The 14,209-nt window shown below is 39.1% G+C and overlaps 2 protein-coding genes across 6 annotated transcripts in view; both read left to right on the top strand.

Moving 5' to 3' along the window:
• atp2b2 (ATPase plasma membrane Ca2+ transporting 2) overlaps window positions 1–13,227 on the top strand; it is a 70,010-nt gene extending 56,783 nt beyond the window's left edge. For 4 of the 5 annotated variants that reach the window (XM_062416630.1, XM_062416629.1, XM_062416628.1 and 1 more), the window contains 9 exons: window positions 3,899–4,078; window positions 4,205–4,292; window positions 4,492–4,598; window positions 5,789–5,980; window positions 7,044–7,257; window positions 7,351–7,562; window positions 7,670–7,777; window positions 7,937–8,119; window positions 12,744–13,227. In XM_062416630.1, the coding sequence (XP_062272614.1) occupies window positions 3,899–4,078; window positions 4,205–4,292; window positions 4,492–4,598; window positions 5,789–5,980; window positions 7,044–7,257; window positions 7,351–7,562; window positions 7,670–7,777; window positions 7,937–8,119; window positions 12,744–13,052 (1,593 nt within the window). In that variant the 3' untranslated portion in view covers window positions 13,053–13,227. Of the gene's footprint in view, window positions 1–3,898; window positions 4,079–4,204; window positions 4,293–4,491; window positions 4,599–5,788; window positions 5,981–7,043; window positions 7,258–7,350; window positions 7,563–7,669; window positions 7,778–7,936; window positions 8,120–9,778; window positions 9,872–12,743 lie in introns of all 5 variants that reach the window. The other variant, XM_062416627.1, reaches the window with a different exon arrangement.
• Window positions 1–14,209, top strand: part of atg7 (ATG7 autophagy related 7 homolog (S. cerevisiae)) — a 284,172-nt gene that overhangs the window by 40,029 nt on the left and 229,934 nt on the right. The gene's annotated exons all lie outside the window — the stretch shown is intronic.

The following is a 14,209-nucleotide window of genomic DNA, read 5'->3' as shown; positions in this document are numbered from 1 at the left end:
TTACACTTTGCTTTGTACTTTAATGAAAAAGCAAGTAACTTCTGTATTACTATAATATCAGATACAAACAGGTAGAGCTTGTGAAGCAGTGAAAACAAAGGCTGAACAAAGCAACAGGAGTCCCTTAACAGTAGGAGCCTGCACAGTAAGCTATCAGAGAGGGATCATGTGTCATTTGAAAGGCTTGACATTAGGGTGTATGCATGATCAATTGCTTCACTAATGATTGCTTCACAAAATGATTATTGATTCATGAAATGCACACTTCAGACTGGGCCAATAAGCTTTGGCCAACTATAGATTTCAGACTGAACTTGTGTTATTCAGTTTTTGTATATTGCTGATATTTTTGTAACATGCAGTTGTTAATTAATTAACCATGTTAAATTTATGTTATCTAGTGTAATTGTTGTTCATTCATTCATTCAATCAGTCATTAATAATAAATTGGGTCCAGAAATGTACAGTTACTGGGTGAAACAGTTCTAGACCAACACTGTGTAGATGTCTAGTAAGATACTGGACTGGCTAATGAGCTATTGAACTATCCAAATAATAAGACTTTTACTTTGATCTGAAAGGCAACTCAGGTGGCATGTATAGTACCTAGACACATTTGTTCTAAGTACTACACTTTAATTAAATTTTGAGAATACACATTTCCATCTTATACATTTACTGTTATAAGACAGAGACCATTATTACTCTACACAAATGACAATGTTCCATTCAATATAAAATCATCTCAAAAAATAAACCTATTGGTGAATAAAAATCTCACAACTCCAAAATGTGAAAGACGTCACTTGAAGTGATGAACTCACAATTATCACCTGACTCAACAGTTGACTTTACTCTTTTACACTCACTGCACTCAGCACCAAATGGCAGAACAATTAATGATTAGTTGCCGCTGGTGGGGCATCAGTCAAAGCATCTTACAGATAAAGAGCCAAATATTTCCTCTGTAGCCTACTTTGTGGCTGTAAAACAGTGGATGAATTGTTTTGAACGTCTCTCAGCCATGGCAAAATTAACTATCAGAATTTGGTCTTTTGAGTCCAATATCATTTGGAAAGTCTAAAAGAGCTACATGATTAAATCGTTTATCTCCATTTAAGTTAGCAGAGGGCTAACCGGAAGTCTGCTGCTTGGCTGGCAGACATCCTTGGTATGCATACTCGGCTATGCAGGCATGACACCAGATTTTAAAACTCTGTATACTGTGAAACGCAGAGACATTTTCATTGATTGGCTTCATTGGCATTGTGCAAACTCATTTGGCAAGGGCTTGAATGTAATGTATGTTAATACTTTATAGTGAAGTAGTCATGTTAATGGTACAGTATGTGCGCCGGAGGCTCTGAATCAGGTGGATAAAGGTATCTGTGTACATCAGGAAAACTGACCTCACAGTACAGCTCCTATGCAGGTACAGGGAAGCAGGAAACTGACTCACTACTGCATTATTCAACTTCTTCCTTCCATCATTTTTTCCATCCCCCTCCTCAACCTATAACAATTTCTCCCATTCAACCACTTCCCATCATGTTTTCTCCTTTTCACCTCTCTCTGTATTTTCAGCTTGACTTTCACCTTTCTCTGGTTGCTCTTGTTTTCTTTTGACTTTCACATCTACATTTCTCTTGCTCAGTGCCTTTCTCTCTCTTTCTGTCTGAAGCTGTTATGTAAGAATCTAAACAGACCTAGATAAGAAAAAATACGTACAGGGAAAAGAAGGAGAAAACAGAAACTATTGTCCTCAAAATGAATAAGCAAGAGGAGTTAACAATCCCCTTTTGTATCGCATTGTTGTTTAAGTTTGTATTTTTGAGCAAACTGCAGAAAGTCGTTCTGATGAAAATACAAACTAAAAACTCCTGAATAGTAATGAATATGTAGGGACAAATATTGTGCATTGGACATGGAATAAAGAGGATTTCTGAAGATGCTTCAACATTTCTCATCTAATAATTCAAATTTGGCATATCAATACAGTCACTTGCTTTGCTCCAAGACTGGAACTGGTGGAATTTCCATTTTCTTCCACCATAGTAGTCACTTAACATTTAACATTTTTAATAATCAATGTGGAAGAGCAGTGCACCGAACTGTCACATCTTTCCAGGCATTGTAAGTTAGGCTGGCTAATATTGGAAACAAGATGACTTTCCCCTTTGCTAAAAAGGTCACATCAAGTGGTAAACATGTTTTTGGTTTGTTTATTAGTCTCTAATTTCATCCTCCAGAATGCAATGTTCTTTTAATAACTGGCTGCTCTGTAGGGTTGCCCAAGAGAGACAAGAGAGGAAGGAAAGAGAGAGAGAAAGAAAGAAAAGGAAAAAAAGAGATTGAAACCAAGACACATAAACAGATTCAAAATCAGATTCATGTCAGGGGAGGATGACAGACTTTAGGAGGTGTATTAGAGAGATGCGTATTAAAGACAACAGAGGCTTGTTTTTCAGTCTCACCTACTAGCCTCCTACCCTCTTCCTCTGGCGGGCCAGATTGTATTTTTAATAAGCCTCCACTCTTCTCCTCTCCTCTTCTCTCCACCTCCTCTTTCAGCTGACCAGTCAACTAGAGAAGTGAGAATCCAAAGGAAAAAGAGCATAAAGCAGACAGCAGAAATGACAGGCAGATGGGAACTTGATAACTTGATAATAATGAGCCAGTGAGAGAAGAGAAAGCAGAGTGTAAATACTTGCCACAATATTTACTGTATATTTTCTGTGAATGCCTCTTTATCTTGTCAAATCCTGACCAACTACTGAATTAATGTATTTTGTGCTTTTTGTTCTATCCGGAAGTGATTACTGTTCACACATTGCCTAATCAGAACATGTACTGTATGAATACTGATGATAATGGGCCTCTTAAGTGCATATTGGTGAATAATATTGTTATTTTCAGGATATATTCAACCTCCTTGAACCCATTCTCATTAGGGAATTGATGTTAAAAGCAGAATATTTTACTTAGTATTTTATTTCACATAAATTGAGAAAAAAAATCCAACAAATTGCCTTTATTATCTAAATTAAGGCTGATTGTTTTCTCTCTAATTATTTCTACAATTTCACGGGTGTTGATTTAAAAACTAATGGAAGACTTAAAAGTGATTCATTTCATTTGATTAGTTTGTAGTACTTGTTTAAGCATTGCGCTAAAGCTTTCCGTTATAAGCCATACAACTGAATGATAAGATGTGAAATTATAAGTAGGATGGAATTATATCTCTTCTGTATGTTTAACCTCCAGCTTATTAAAAACATGCCCTTCTCTGATGTATAGATTTACTTTGTAAACAGATTCCTTCAAATTAGTTGAATTTTTTGTGTTTACATGCATGAGCAGATCGATTTGGCAGATTTATATACATTATGTGTACTCATTGTGGTGGTGGATTAATTTGTTTTTCATATTATGCCATATGTTTGTGAGTACAAGCATGCTCCCGTGTGTACTGTATGTGCAATATGTTTATGAGTGGAAAGTATACATATTTGTGTGTGGTGTGTGCAGGACTTGTGGATGTGAGTTCCTGTTACTGTATGTGCACACTTTTGTTTATGTGTGGGTTTTGAGAGCAGTGCTCGCCCACACTGACCTTTGTGAGGAAGAAGATGTGTTTCTGAATTAAAACTCTGCTTTTGCTTGCTGATTCTACCACAGGTCTCCATACAGTTTATGTTAGGGAAAAGAGTTGAGATAAAATGCTTTATTATATATCTCAGTATTACAAAACAGACAAGAGCAGCAGAATACTGTTTAGCAGAAATTTCATGGAGTTAGATGTTTGTATATGTGTGTGTTGTCTATCAGGGAATGCAATACTGTTGCTATTGGGATGTTCATAAGTAACTTGTGTGTGCACTAATTTGTCCTGCTGTAGGTGCCCGATGCCATCCAGAGGTGCCAGCGTGCAGGCATCACAGTGCGCATGGTGACGGGAGACAACATAAACACAGCCAGGGCCATAGCCATCAAGTGTGGTATCATCCATCCCGGAGAAGACTTTCTCTGCATCGATGGCAAAGAGTTCAACAGGAGGATCCGAAATGAGAAGGGAGAGGTAACAACTGTCAGAGTGAGCCGGAGAGTGAAAAAAGCTTGAAAAGAAAAGGAAATCTTTCTCAACCTAAACCACATCTACTTGTCCTTCTGTTTCCCTTTTGTGTGTGTTTGTGTGTGTGTCCAGGTGGAACAAGAGCGTATTGACAAGGTTTGGCCTAAACTCAGAGTCTTGGCAAGATCTTCCCCGACTGACAAACACACACTCGTAAAAGGTGAACGTTTTGCACTATTTTATCCATGTCGATCTAAATGAACTGAACTTGTGTTGACATACTGCATACTTTAATGACATAAATACCAAGTGGGGTTATGTTGCCTTTCTTTTTCCAGATACTGTGTTCATTGTACACTATGTGCACTTCTGATATGTTGCTTTGTTTATGTGTGTTTGCTTGTGTGTGCGTTTGACAGGCATTATTGACAGTACCATGACAGACCAGAGGCAGGTGGTGGCTGTGACAGGAGATGGAACCAATGATGGACCTGCGCTAAAGAAAGCTGATGTCGGCTTTGCCATGGTAAGAAACCACTTTTTTCTGTTTGCCTTTTTCCCTCTAGCTGGTTTTCTTGTGAGATCGATCTCACTCACCATTTGCAGATATCTTTTTCACCTCTGCAGTATTTAGGGTTCCTTCTGTTTCTGCCATTAGGTCTGTAGATTAGGAGCGCCCCCTAGTGGATGTATGGTCACACCATTTCCCTACAGTAGACTACACAGACATTTTGGACCACAGACTATTAACTAATAAACAAAACACTGCTTCTATTCCCACTGTAAGTCATTCCTTTATATTTATTTGGTCTATGGGTCTTTGGCTTCCGTCACCAGTTAATTAATTTGGCTCATCCGCAGCACAGTTTCATCCCCGCTCCAATAACTTAAATGAACATAAATTATTCCCACTTTTTTGTCTGATGTGGTCCCACAGCTCTATCAGATTAGCTCAAGTAGCTCTTTAACAGCACAGTACCACAAATCATGTTCTAAATGTGTTCATCTAAAGTGATTTTAATCTGGTTGTAATTTAACACTATTAATACTGCACACTTGCCAACTACTTTTCACACACTCTTAATCACAGTATGTGGTGTTACAACTGACCAAGAGTTGTGTGTGCTGTGCAGCCACACACCAAATTATAATAGTAATTATGTTTTGTTTTTGTAACCAAATCATAATTTCTGTTATTTCACATTACCTGGGCTAGTTCACCATATTTCACATACCCACCCGCAACAGCAAGAGCGTTTATAGTAACAAGGCTGACCATGCTCTTAATGTTCTTTAACATGCAGTGTCAAATTTCTCTAGTTTGTCTGAATGTGGACACTTTTTACAAGTTGCTTTACTCTGCCACTAGAGCTTTTACTCAGAAAACATGATGGAGTATTAGAAAGGATGTCCTGCTCCTCCCATCTTCTTCTTCATTCTTCTCCTTTATGAACTTGGAGTTTTTACTGGCAGCTTTCTTGTCATCAAACCCCCTACACACACTGATTCCTTCATTAGCCTTTTCATTGTTTATCATCAGAGCTGACAGTTTTGTGTGGTTGCTGCAGAGTTGATTTAGATATTTTTATGAGTTTTTATGCGTTAGGTAAAGAAATGATGTAATGCGATGCAAAAGATGATCAGTAACTTTAGAATCAGCATGGCTGTGTAATGGAAAACCTTATTTCTGACTTCACCTTGTCTACACCCCTCTAGGGTATTGCTGGTACAGATGTGGCCAAGGAAGCGTCAGATATCATTCTGACTGATGATAACTTCAGCAGCATTGTCAAGGCAGTGATGTGGGGCCGGAACGTCTACGACAGCATCTCCAAGTTTCTTCAATTCCAGCTTACTGTCAACGTTGTGGCTGTCATCGTGGCTTTCACTGGAGCCTGCATTACACAGGTCAGAGAATTGTGTGTGTGTGTATGCATGTTAGTGAATGTGGGCATGTGATTTTCATAATATCGTGACAAATCATAAAACACAGTCTAAAACCTTTTTTAATTAAACAAAACCACAAAATAAACAATAAAGAAACCGCTGGCAGAATTTCATCCAACAGATTTTAATTTTCTGCAACACACAAGAATGTAGTGCAAAGTAATACATATAATAACACATCACAGGTTGATCTTTTCACACAAACTTATTGTATTTCAATATAAATAAGTACAATGCAGCATACACATTATGATAATATGAAATATGTCAGTACCATGGTAAAAAATCAGCCTCTGTTATGAGGGGAAAGAGTTCTACAAAATATTGATGAAATAAAAGGCTAAAAAAACACAAGTAAAAGAAAGAATGATTATTTTACCATTTAACGATGATGCTATTCCAAGGGGTGACCATCTTTTTAATAAGCATGCTCAGCAATTACTTTATGCAGGAAAAAGGTTCAAAAACCAAAGTCATAGCTGGAAATGTTTTTTTGTTTTTTTCTTTAAAATGATATCATTTACACTGTATATCCATCACTCTGACATTTACTGTGGTTTGATGCCCTTCTACTGAAGTTGTCTTGGCTTTCGGAGTTGTACCTGTTCTGAATGACAGTATGTGATATTGTGATACCTTTAACACCAGGTTTGAATTTTATGGTGTCAAAATTAACCCTAAGCCCAAAAGTATCATGCTTGCATATTTTCTAAGTTTTGCAATGATACAAATGAAATGATTGACTGATTGTTACAAATTATTGTTAGAGCAGGATTCTACACAACCACAACAACTTCACCATCATTGATGCTACAGTACAGTACAGAGCATGTTGAAATGGAAAATCCACTTAAATTGGGTTATGTCAGTATAACTGTAGTCTACTCTGTAAGTTAAAAAACAGTGTGTGAAACAGGTTTGTGAAAACATGAATCTACTAATCTAAACATTTGTAACTAGTTATCATACAACCCCGGTTGTGTTGAAAGTAATTTTAAATGCAATGGTCTTCTCATTTCTTCAGGACTCTCCCCTGAAGGCAGTACAGATGTTGTGGGTGAACCTGATCATGGATACATTTGCATCTCTGGCACTGGCGACAGAGCCTCCCACAGAGTCTTTGCTGAAGAGGAAGCCATACGGTCGCAACAAGCCTCTCATCTCCAGCACTATGACCAAAAACATCCTCGGACACGGAATCTACCAGCTGGTTATCATCTTCACACTGCTCTTTGTTGGTACGGACTGTCATTTTGCTTTAATATTGTGACACAATATGGGTTCATCGTTAATAGCATCAAACTAATAGTCCGTTTTATTCTCCCCTGCAGGTGAGCAGATCTTTGACATTGACAGTGGCCGTAACGCCCCTCTCCACTCTCCTCCATCTGAGCACTACACCATCATCTTCAACACATTCGTCATGATGCAGCTCTTCAATGAGATAAACGCCCGCAAAATCCACGGAGAGAGGAACGTTTTCGATGGTATCTTCAGGAACCCCATCTTCTGCTCTATTGTTTTTGGCACCTTTGCAATGCAGGTAAGCATTTCTATAATGAATTATTTCTTTTTTTATAATCATTCTCTTTGTTTTTTCCTTTGTATTTTCGTGGTATTTTTGTCTGACTTGTGTTTTGGTTTGTGTAGATTGTGATTGTGCAATTTGGAGGGAAGCCATTCAGCTGTCAACCTCTGGATCTGGAAAAGTGGATGTGGTGTGTTTTCCTCGGGCTGGGAGAGCTTGTCTGGGGACAGGTAACGTGCAAACTCATCTGTTTCTGTCTTTATATTTCCCCAACTTGCTTGTTTTCTTGCTTTCATTCTAGTTTCGAATTTTGTTTTACTCTCACTCTGTGTATCTCTACTGTATCATATTTCTTTTTGACCCAGTTCTCTGTCTTTTCTATGGGTTAGGTGATAGCCAGCATACCCAATAGCAGGTTGCGCTTCTTGCGGAGGGCTGGCCAGTTAAGTCAGAAAGATGAATTACCAGAGGAGGACGTGAATGAAGACAACGAGGAAATCGATCACGCAGAGAGGGAGCTGAGGAGAGGTCAGATCCTCTGGTTCAGAGGACTCAACCGCATTCAGACTCAGGTGAGAACCCAAGTTCACTCGTAATGTCACAGAGAGATTTTTTAAAAATAATTTATGTATCATTCATAACTGGTTTTGATTTAAAGAGTAAACCTTTGTTTCATTACTTTCATGACCTTTCTACTGTTTACTGTCTTTGTCATGTAATTAATTTCCAATAGGAAGTCACTCCACCTCAGACATTATCTGAGAAGCTTACCACTAAGAAGAAAAGCTAGACTATGTTATATGTTGTTCATGTTAGTCAGTAACGGTCTTAAAATGATTTTATCTCAAGATGACTTACATAGGTACATGGAAATGCGGCTCTTGGTCAGTGGAGTGATGTGACCACCAGTGTGGAGCTGTGGAAGATCAACGCTCAATCCTCGGAGTTAAAAACAACTGGAAACAGTTCTCACTGTGACAAACTCTGCAGACCGTTATCACTGTGACATTTCAGACAGTTTTGCCTGTTTGTGTAATGATCTCATTTTGCCGATGTGTCACTGATGGTCCAGGGTGAAGTTATCCCACAACGTGGTAACATGGACTAGCATCCCACAGAGGCAGCCAAACATGGTTCAAAGACAGTAGAAATTATTTGAGACCAGAGTTCTGCTGGGGTTGGCTAAGGTTCAACATGGCAACAAGCAGGAGAAGTGAGATGATCGAACAGGTTTTAAACAAACCCAAACAAACAAAAAGGTTATCAATTTTACTATATCTGGAAGAGAAAATAAAGCAACCCAAACTGTCAGCTGTAAACATCCACCCCATCTTACAGGCTGACTTCCTGGCTCACCTTTGACCTAACATACTCGGTCGTACATGGTTATCCTTTGTAATGAGGGATTATTAGCAATCATTGTCAGTTCATGTTGTTGCTTATCTGGCGAAAACTGTCTGTTTGCAGCACATGTAAACATTTAACCACTTCTGTTGGACCTTTTTTTGGAGATGCCACCGTGATCATTTCTTAATTAAAACACTAAATACTTCAATTAGTACAATGTTATCATAGTCAATAGATCTGCTGACTGGAGCAACAAAAATAATATCCATCTAGACTAACTTGGATGATGGCTGCAGTCTTTTAAAGGGTCAGATTAACCAATTTACTAAAAAATTGGTCACTTACCTCTCATGGTATCTTGTCATGCAAATTTTTGTTCTATTTGCCCTGGTTCGGTCTCTGAGATTTCTGTTTCCTTTTACCAAATACAACAGAGGTGAATGTCATTTTGTTCTTGAAAAATGATACCCAAAAAAACCCCAAAGAAATCTAATTTAATGCAAATATACTATTAATAGTTTTATGAAAAGATACTGCTGTTTCATTTTTGCATATTTTAACAGAGTGAACACCTGGAACAAAATTCCATTTACCTCTATTTTATCAGGCTGGAGGCAGACATCTGAAAACTCAACACTATCTACATAACTGGCTACCACTAGAGGTGGATAGTTTTTTTCGTAATTTGCGTGAACCAGCCATTAAAGTTAAAGCCACCATTTTGTTGGGGGGTACTACACCCTGACCTTTAGCTGTCCCCCCATTGAGACACTTTGTACTCCTTTTACCACCAAAGTCACCCAGTCAGTCAACCTGTGTTGCCATTTGGTCTTTGTCATTCTGAGCAGCCATTTGTCCTCTCCTGTCCCGCTCTCCTCCCACAGATTGATGTAGTCAACACCTTCAAGAGTGGTACCTCCTTTCAGGGGGTGGGAGCTCTGAGACGCCAATCATCCACCACCAGCCAGACCCAGGATGTAACCAATGTTTCTAGTCCTAGTCACGTGTCCTTGTCCAATGCCCTTTCCTCTCCTACAAGCACTACTGCTGCTACTGCTACTTCCACTACTGGCCGTGAGTCAGATCTCTGTCAGTCTGCTTCTCTGCTCTCTTTGCTTCAGGGATGCCATCCTGTCTTAAACAAAAAAGTGATTTTATTTTCCTCACATTGTGTGTCTTTTTTATTCTTAAAATAAATAACTGTGCTACTCTCCAATTTTTGGGTTGGCATCTCTGAAGATGTGTCTTTTTCTCTCTTGCTATCTGCTTTTTTTCATTTATTTTCTTTCTTCTGTCTTTTTGTTGTTCATACTGGATTTCAAATTCATCTTGATATCTCCTCCCATGTTTGGGTGTACTGTCCTCTCATTGGTGAATGTGTGTTTGTTTCCTCAGAGTGCTAGGAGCGCAGGACTAAGGGTGATACCCACGGCGTGACATTTCAGGTTGTGAGTTTGTCTCCCTCTGCTCATCCCCCCAAATCCCATCTTCCAACCCTCCCATTGTTATGTCTTGACGGACATTAATGTGAACTAATCCCTATCAACTCACCAAAGGACTGGGTAAACATTCAAGTATAAGTTGCAGTGTTTTCCTATTTTATGAGTTTGCTGCTGATGAGGCAGATCACACTGAATTGAGCAGAAGCAAATTTTAAAGGCTGTTTCATGTATTCTCCAGCTGACAGAACATCTGCAATGACAAAAACACATAAATAAAGCTACAGTATGTGTGGAAGTGAGGTTTTATTAACTTCAAATGGGGATCCCAAATGGTGCAAATAAAATCTACCATGGGCTATCTCTGCTGCGTTTGTCCACCTCCATCTTCTCTTCTTTCTTTCTTTCTCTCTCGCTTACACACGTACACACAAACACACACGCTTACACATTTGACCTCTCTCAATTCCATCTTTATCTGCTTGACCAAAATCAAATGTAAAGATCTGCTCAGGGTGTGTCGACAGGAATGGAGGGGACAGGAGAGCCACCATAAAGCAATGCTGTACCAATAATTCATCCCGTCTTGTTGCTTCATACTGTCGGTGTAGTTGACTGTCATGTTGCCATAGTTACAGACATACAGTAGATTCTCTGCAGCAGCAGCAGCGACGTAAATTCAACCCCCACCCTTTCTCTGACACTCCATCAGTGTTACTTGTCAGACATCCTGTCACATGCACTCATCCAGACAGGCTCCTCTTATTTTTATTTATGTATGTTTCGTATCGTTATACCCTCTCTTATTAGAGCAGCAGTTTTACAATATTTTGTTCTACTTAGACAAATTTGATAGTTTTCACATTTCAGTTTTTACTATAAGAAAAAAAAATCATGCATAATAGTGCATAATATGTGATTATTTGTTGATGTTTGATTTGAATAATAAGAGCAATGTAGCATTTAAATGTTAAATCATGATCAAGTTAAAAAACGCGAAACATTCAGTAGTTGCATCATCTCAAATGTGAGAATTTGCTGCTATTCCACATTTTGTATATACATGTAATACTTCAGGAGTTTGGATCAGACAAGACAAGCAATTTGAAGAAATTGCCAATTGTCTCTATTCTCTGAAATTTGATGCACAAACAATGAATTCTGAAAAATATCCACCAATGAAAACAATTAGTTGCAGGTATTAAATTTAGTGTACTAACATAATACAATGTCTTGTAAAAACTTTGAAATATGAAATGATTTTTGAAGTTCCTAAATGTTCACATGTTGATGACATTGCACATACAGACAGGCTTTTAATTAAACAATGCCCTTCCTGATTTTACAAACTAAAGCAAGGGACTGCTATTACTGATTTTCTATTCCAAAGTTTCACATAGTTGTTTGGGGCCTATACTTGAGTGTTTACTTAGCGGTGCATGGAGTTGAGAACGTGCTTTGACCGTCAGACCTCTGATAATAAAACTATTATTTTCATTATTCACTCCCATGTGTTTTGTGTCAGCAGTCTTTGTGCCGGTGTCCATTTCTTCACCGTCCTGTTGTCTTGTTGCATGTATTTTGTGTTTACCTCTTGTTTACTTCCTGTTATCAGATTATCTCAACCTTGTCTAAATGCCACTTTATCATTTAAAAAAAACTTTTTTTGGGGATGTGTTTTGAGTTTTATACTGCAATGCTTGTGTTGAACCAGCCTCATGTGGATTTGAGTTTGACTTCCTCCATTGCCCTGTTTGGGACCATGCTTTACCCACCCTGTGCTATATTTGTGCATTTGTGTGTCTTATCCAGAGTCTGTGTGGATATTGTCCCAGACAGTGCTCTGGTACCCTCAGAAGTTTTCAAACCCCACCTGATTGGATCTCTCAGATCTAACCTCCTTCCTTTTTACTGACCTCGTCCACCAGATTTCTTCAAACTTGCATGTGATATTCTCCTTTAATTTTTTCTGTGAGCATTCCATTTATTAACGTGGCTTGTTTCTAGGTATACAGCACATTGGACTAGCGTATACTTACAACGAGCGTTTGTGTTGCTTTGATTTTCTTGAAATGTATGATTTTGTTCTGTTTTTTTATGATTGTGTTCTTCACGGTTTTCCTTAGTGCACGCCAAACTTGAGTGACTTGTAAACTGTAGTCATCTTGTGAAAGCAGAACACAGACTGCAGTTTCCCTCTCTCTTGCTGCTCCTTCACCTTCTCCTCCTCCTTTGCCTCCTTTTATCAACCTCCCTCCTCACATGAGAGGTTCCCTCCTTCCCCTCTGTCCCTTCTTTCCTCCACTTCCTACTTTTCTCTCATCCCAAGGGTCCCTCCAACCCTTCCGTTTCATCCCGGATGTCACACCTCTCATCGATGTTTCCTCTCTTTTCCTCCCTTTCATGACAGATCCGCGTTGTGAATGCATTCCGTAGTTCCCTCTATGAAGGCCTGGAAAAACCAGACTCCAGATCATCCATCCACAACTTTATGACACACCCCGAGTTTAGGATAGAAGACTCCACGCCCAACATCCCCCTGATTGATGACACGGACGATGACTCTGCTCGGAGGAGGAAGTACTCCAGCCAGCCCTCGTCCCCTAACAAGAATAACAACGCCATCGACAGTGGCATCAATCTCACCATCGACACCAGTAAATCAGCCGCTTCCTCCAGCCCCGCCAGTCCTCTGCACAGCTTGGAGACCAGCCTCTAACCCTGATCCTGACCTCAGCTCTAACCTTTAATGTTGATTCCTCGCAGTCTGGGGGGGGGTCCCTTCCTCCAATCCCCCCAGACCTTTAACTGTACCCTTGTCACAATACAATTTCAGCCAAGCTCAATTCCCATCCTCCAGCTCCACAAACACCCATTTACCCCTCCCACACACACACAGAACAGGTCCTGCTGCAAAATTCCCCTCCCCCATGCCCCCATCCCTTTCCCCTCTCCTTTACCTTCAGCTCTTAAAGCTCTCTGCTCCTTCAAAATGGAGAAAATCTAAAACTAATATGGCAAGGTGAAAAGAAAAACAAACTAACATACAATCAAAAAAGCGCTATAAAGCCACAAAACCTACACAGCCATCCTGCTTTTGTGGTTGTATGTGTACGGTAGTGGCAGCGGTGTGGTGTGTATGACCATATGCGTGTTAGCATGTACTGTATAAGCGTGCCGCTGACTGCACATAAGTATGAACTGTGTCTTTAGTGGCACCAGGAGGACGATGAGGAGGGAGAGACACTGCTGAGGAGTGAAAAATCGCAAAACAGGACAGACTTTAAGCTCCCCTTACACTCCCCCTCCTCAACAATAACATTGTCAATACTGATAATAGTTTAAATTAAATTGAAAAACATTGTTATTATTCTGATTCTGATTCTGATTATTATTGTTATTATTATTATTATTATTATTATTATTATTATTATTATTATTGTTGCTCCTGCATGAATGTACATTACCCAAGTTTTATTTAAAAGGGTTTTAATTTTATTGGAATTCTTTCGTTCTGATAGGCCTCGCGGCGGACTACTATTTTAAAGACAGCTTCTCTGAGTTCCCGGCCTGCAAGATCCCTCTTCTGTGTGGCATGAACATGTACCCGACTGTAAACATTTATTTCATCCATAAAAAGGAAATGTGTAACGAGGTGGTAGGGCTCAACTTGCACAGTAGTTTTGCACCTGTCGGAAAGGAGGAACGCAAAATAATAATGGTGATGATAGCATTTATGGGATATATTCTATAAATATAAATACATATAAATATATTTAGAGAGAGTTTATCTTTGTTTGTCGGCATGTTGCCTTGTTCCTGCTTCAATGGCTCAAAATACTTTGACTTATTTATGTCTTAAAGAGAATGTAATTT

This window comes from Scomber scombrus, chromosome 3 (assembly GCF_963691925.1).
Source record: "Scomber scombrus chromosome 3, fScoSco1.1, whole genome shotgun sequence".
In the NCBI taxonomy this organism is placed as follows: domain Eukaryota; kingdom Metazoa; phylum Chordata; class Actinopteri; order Scombriformes; family Scombridae; genus Scomber; species Scomber scombrus.
Note: the sequence above shows the minus strand (reverse complement) of the source record. Positions and strands in the feature narration are given on the sequence as shown.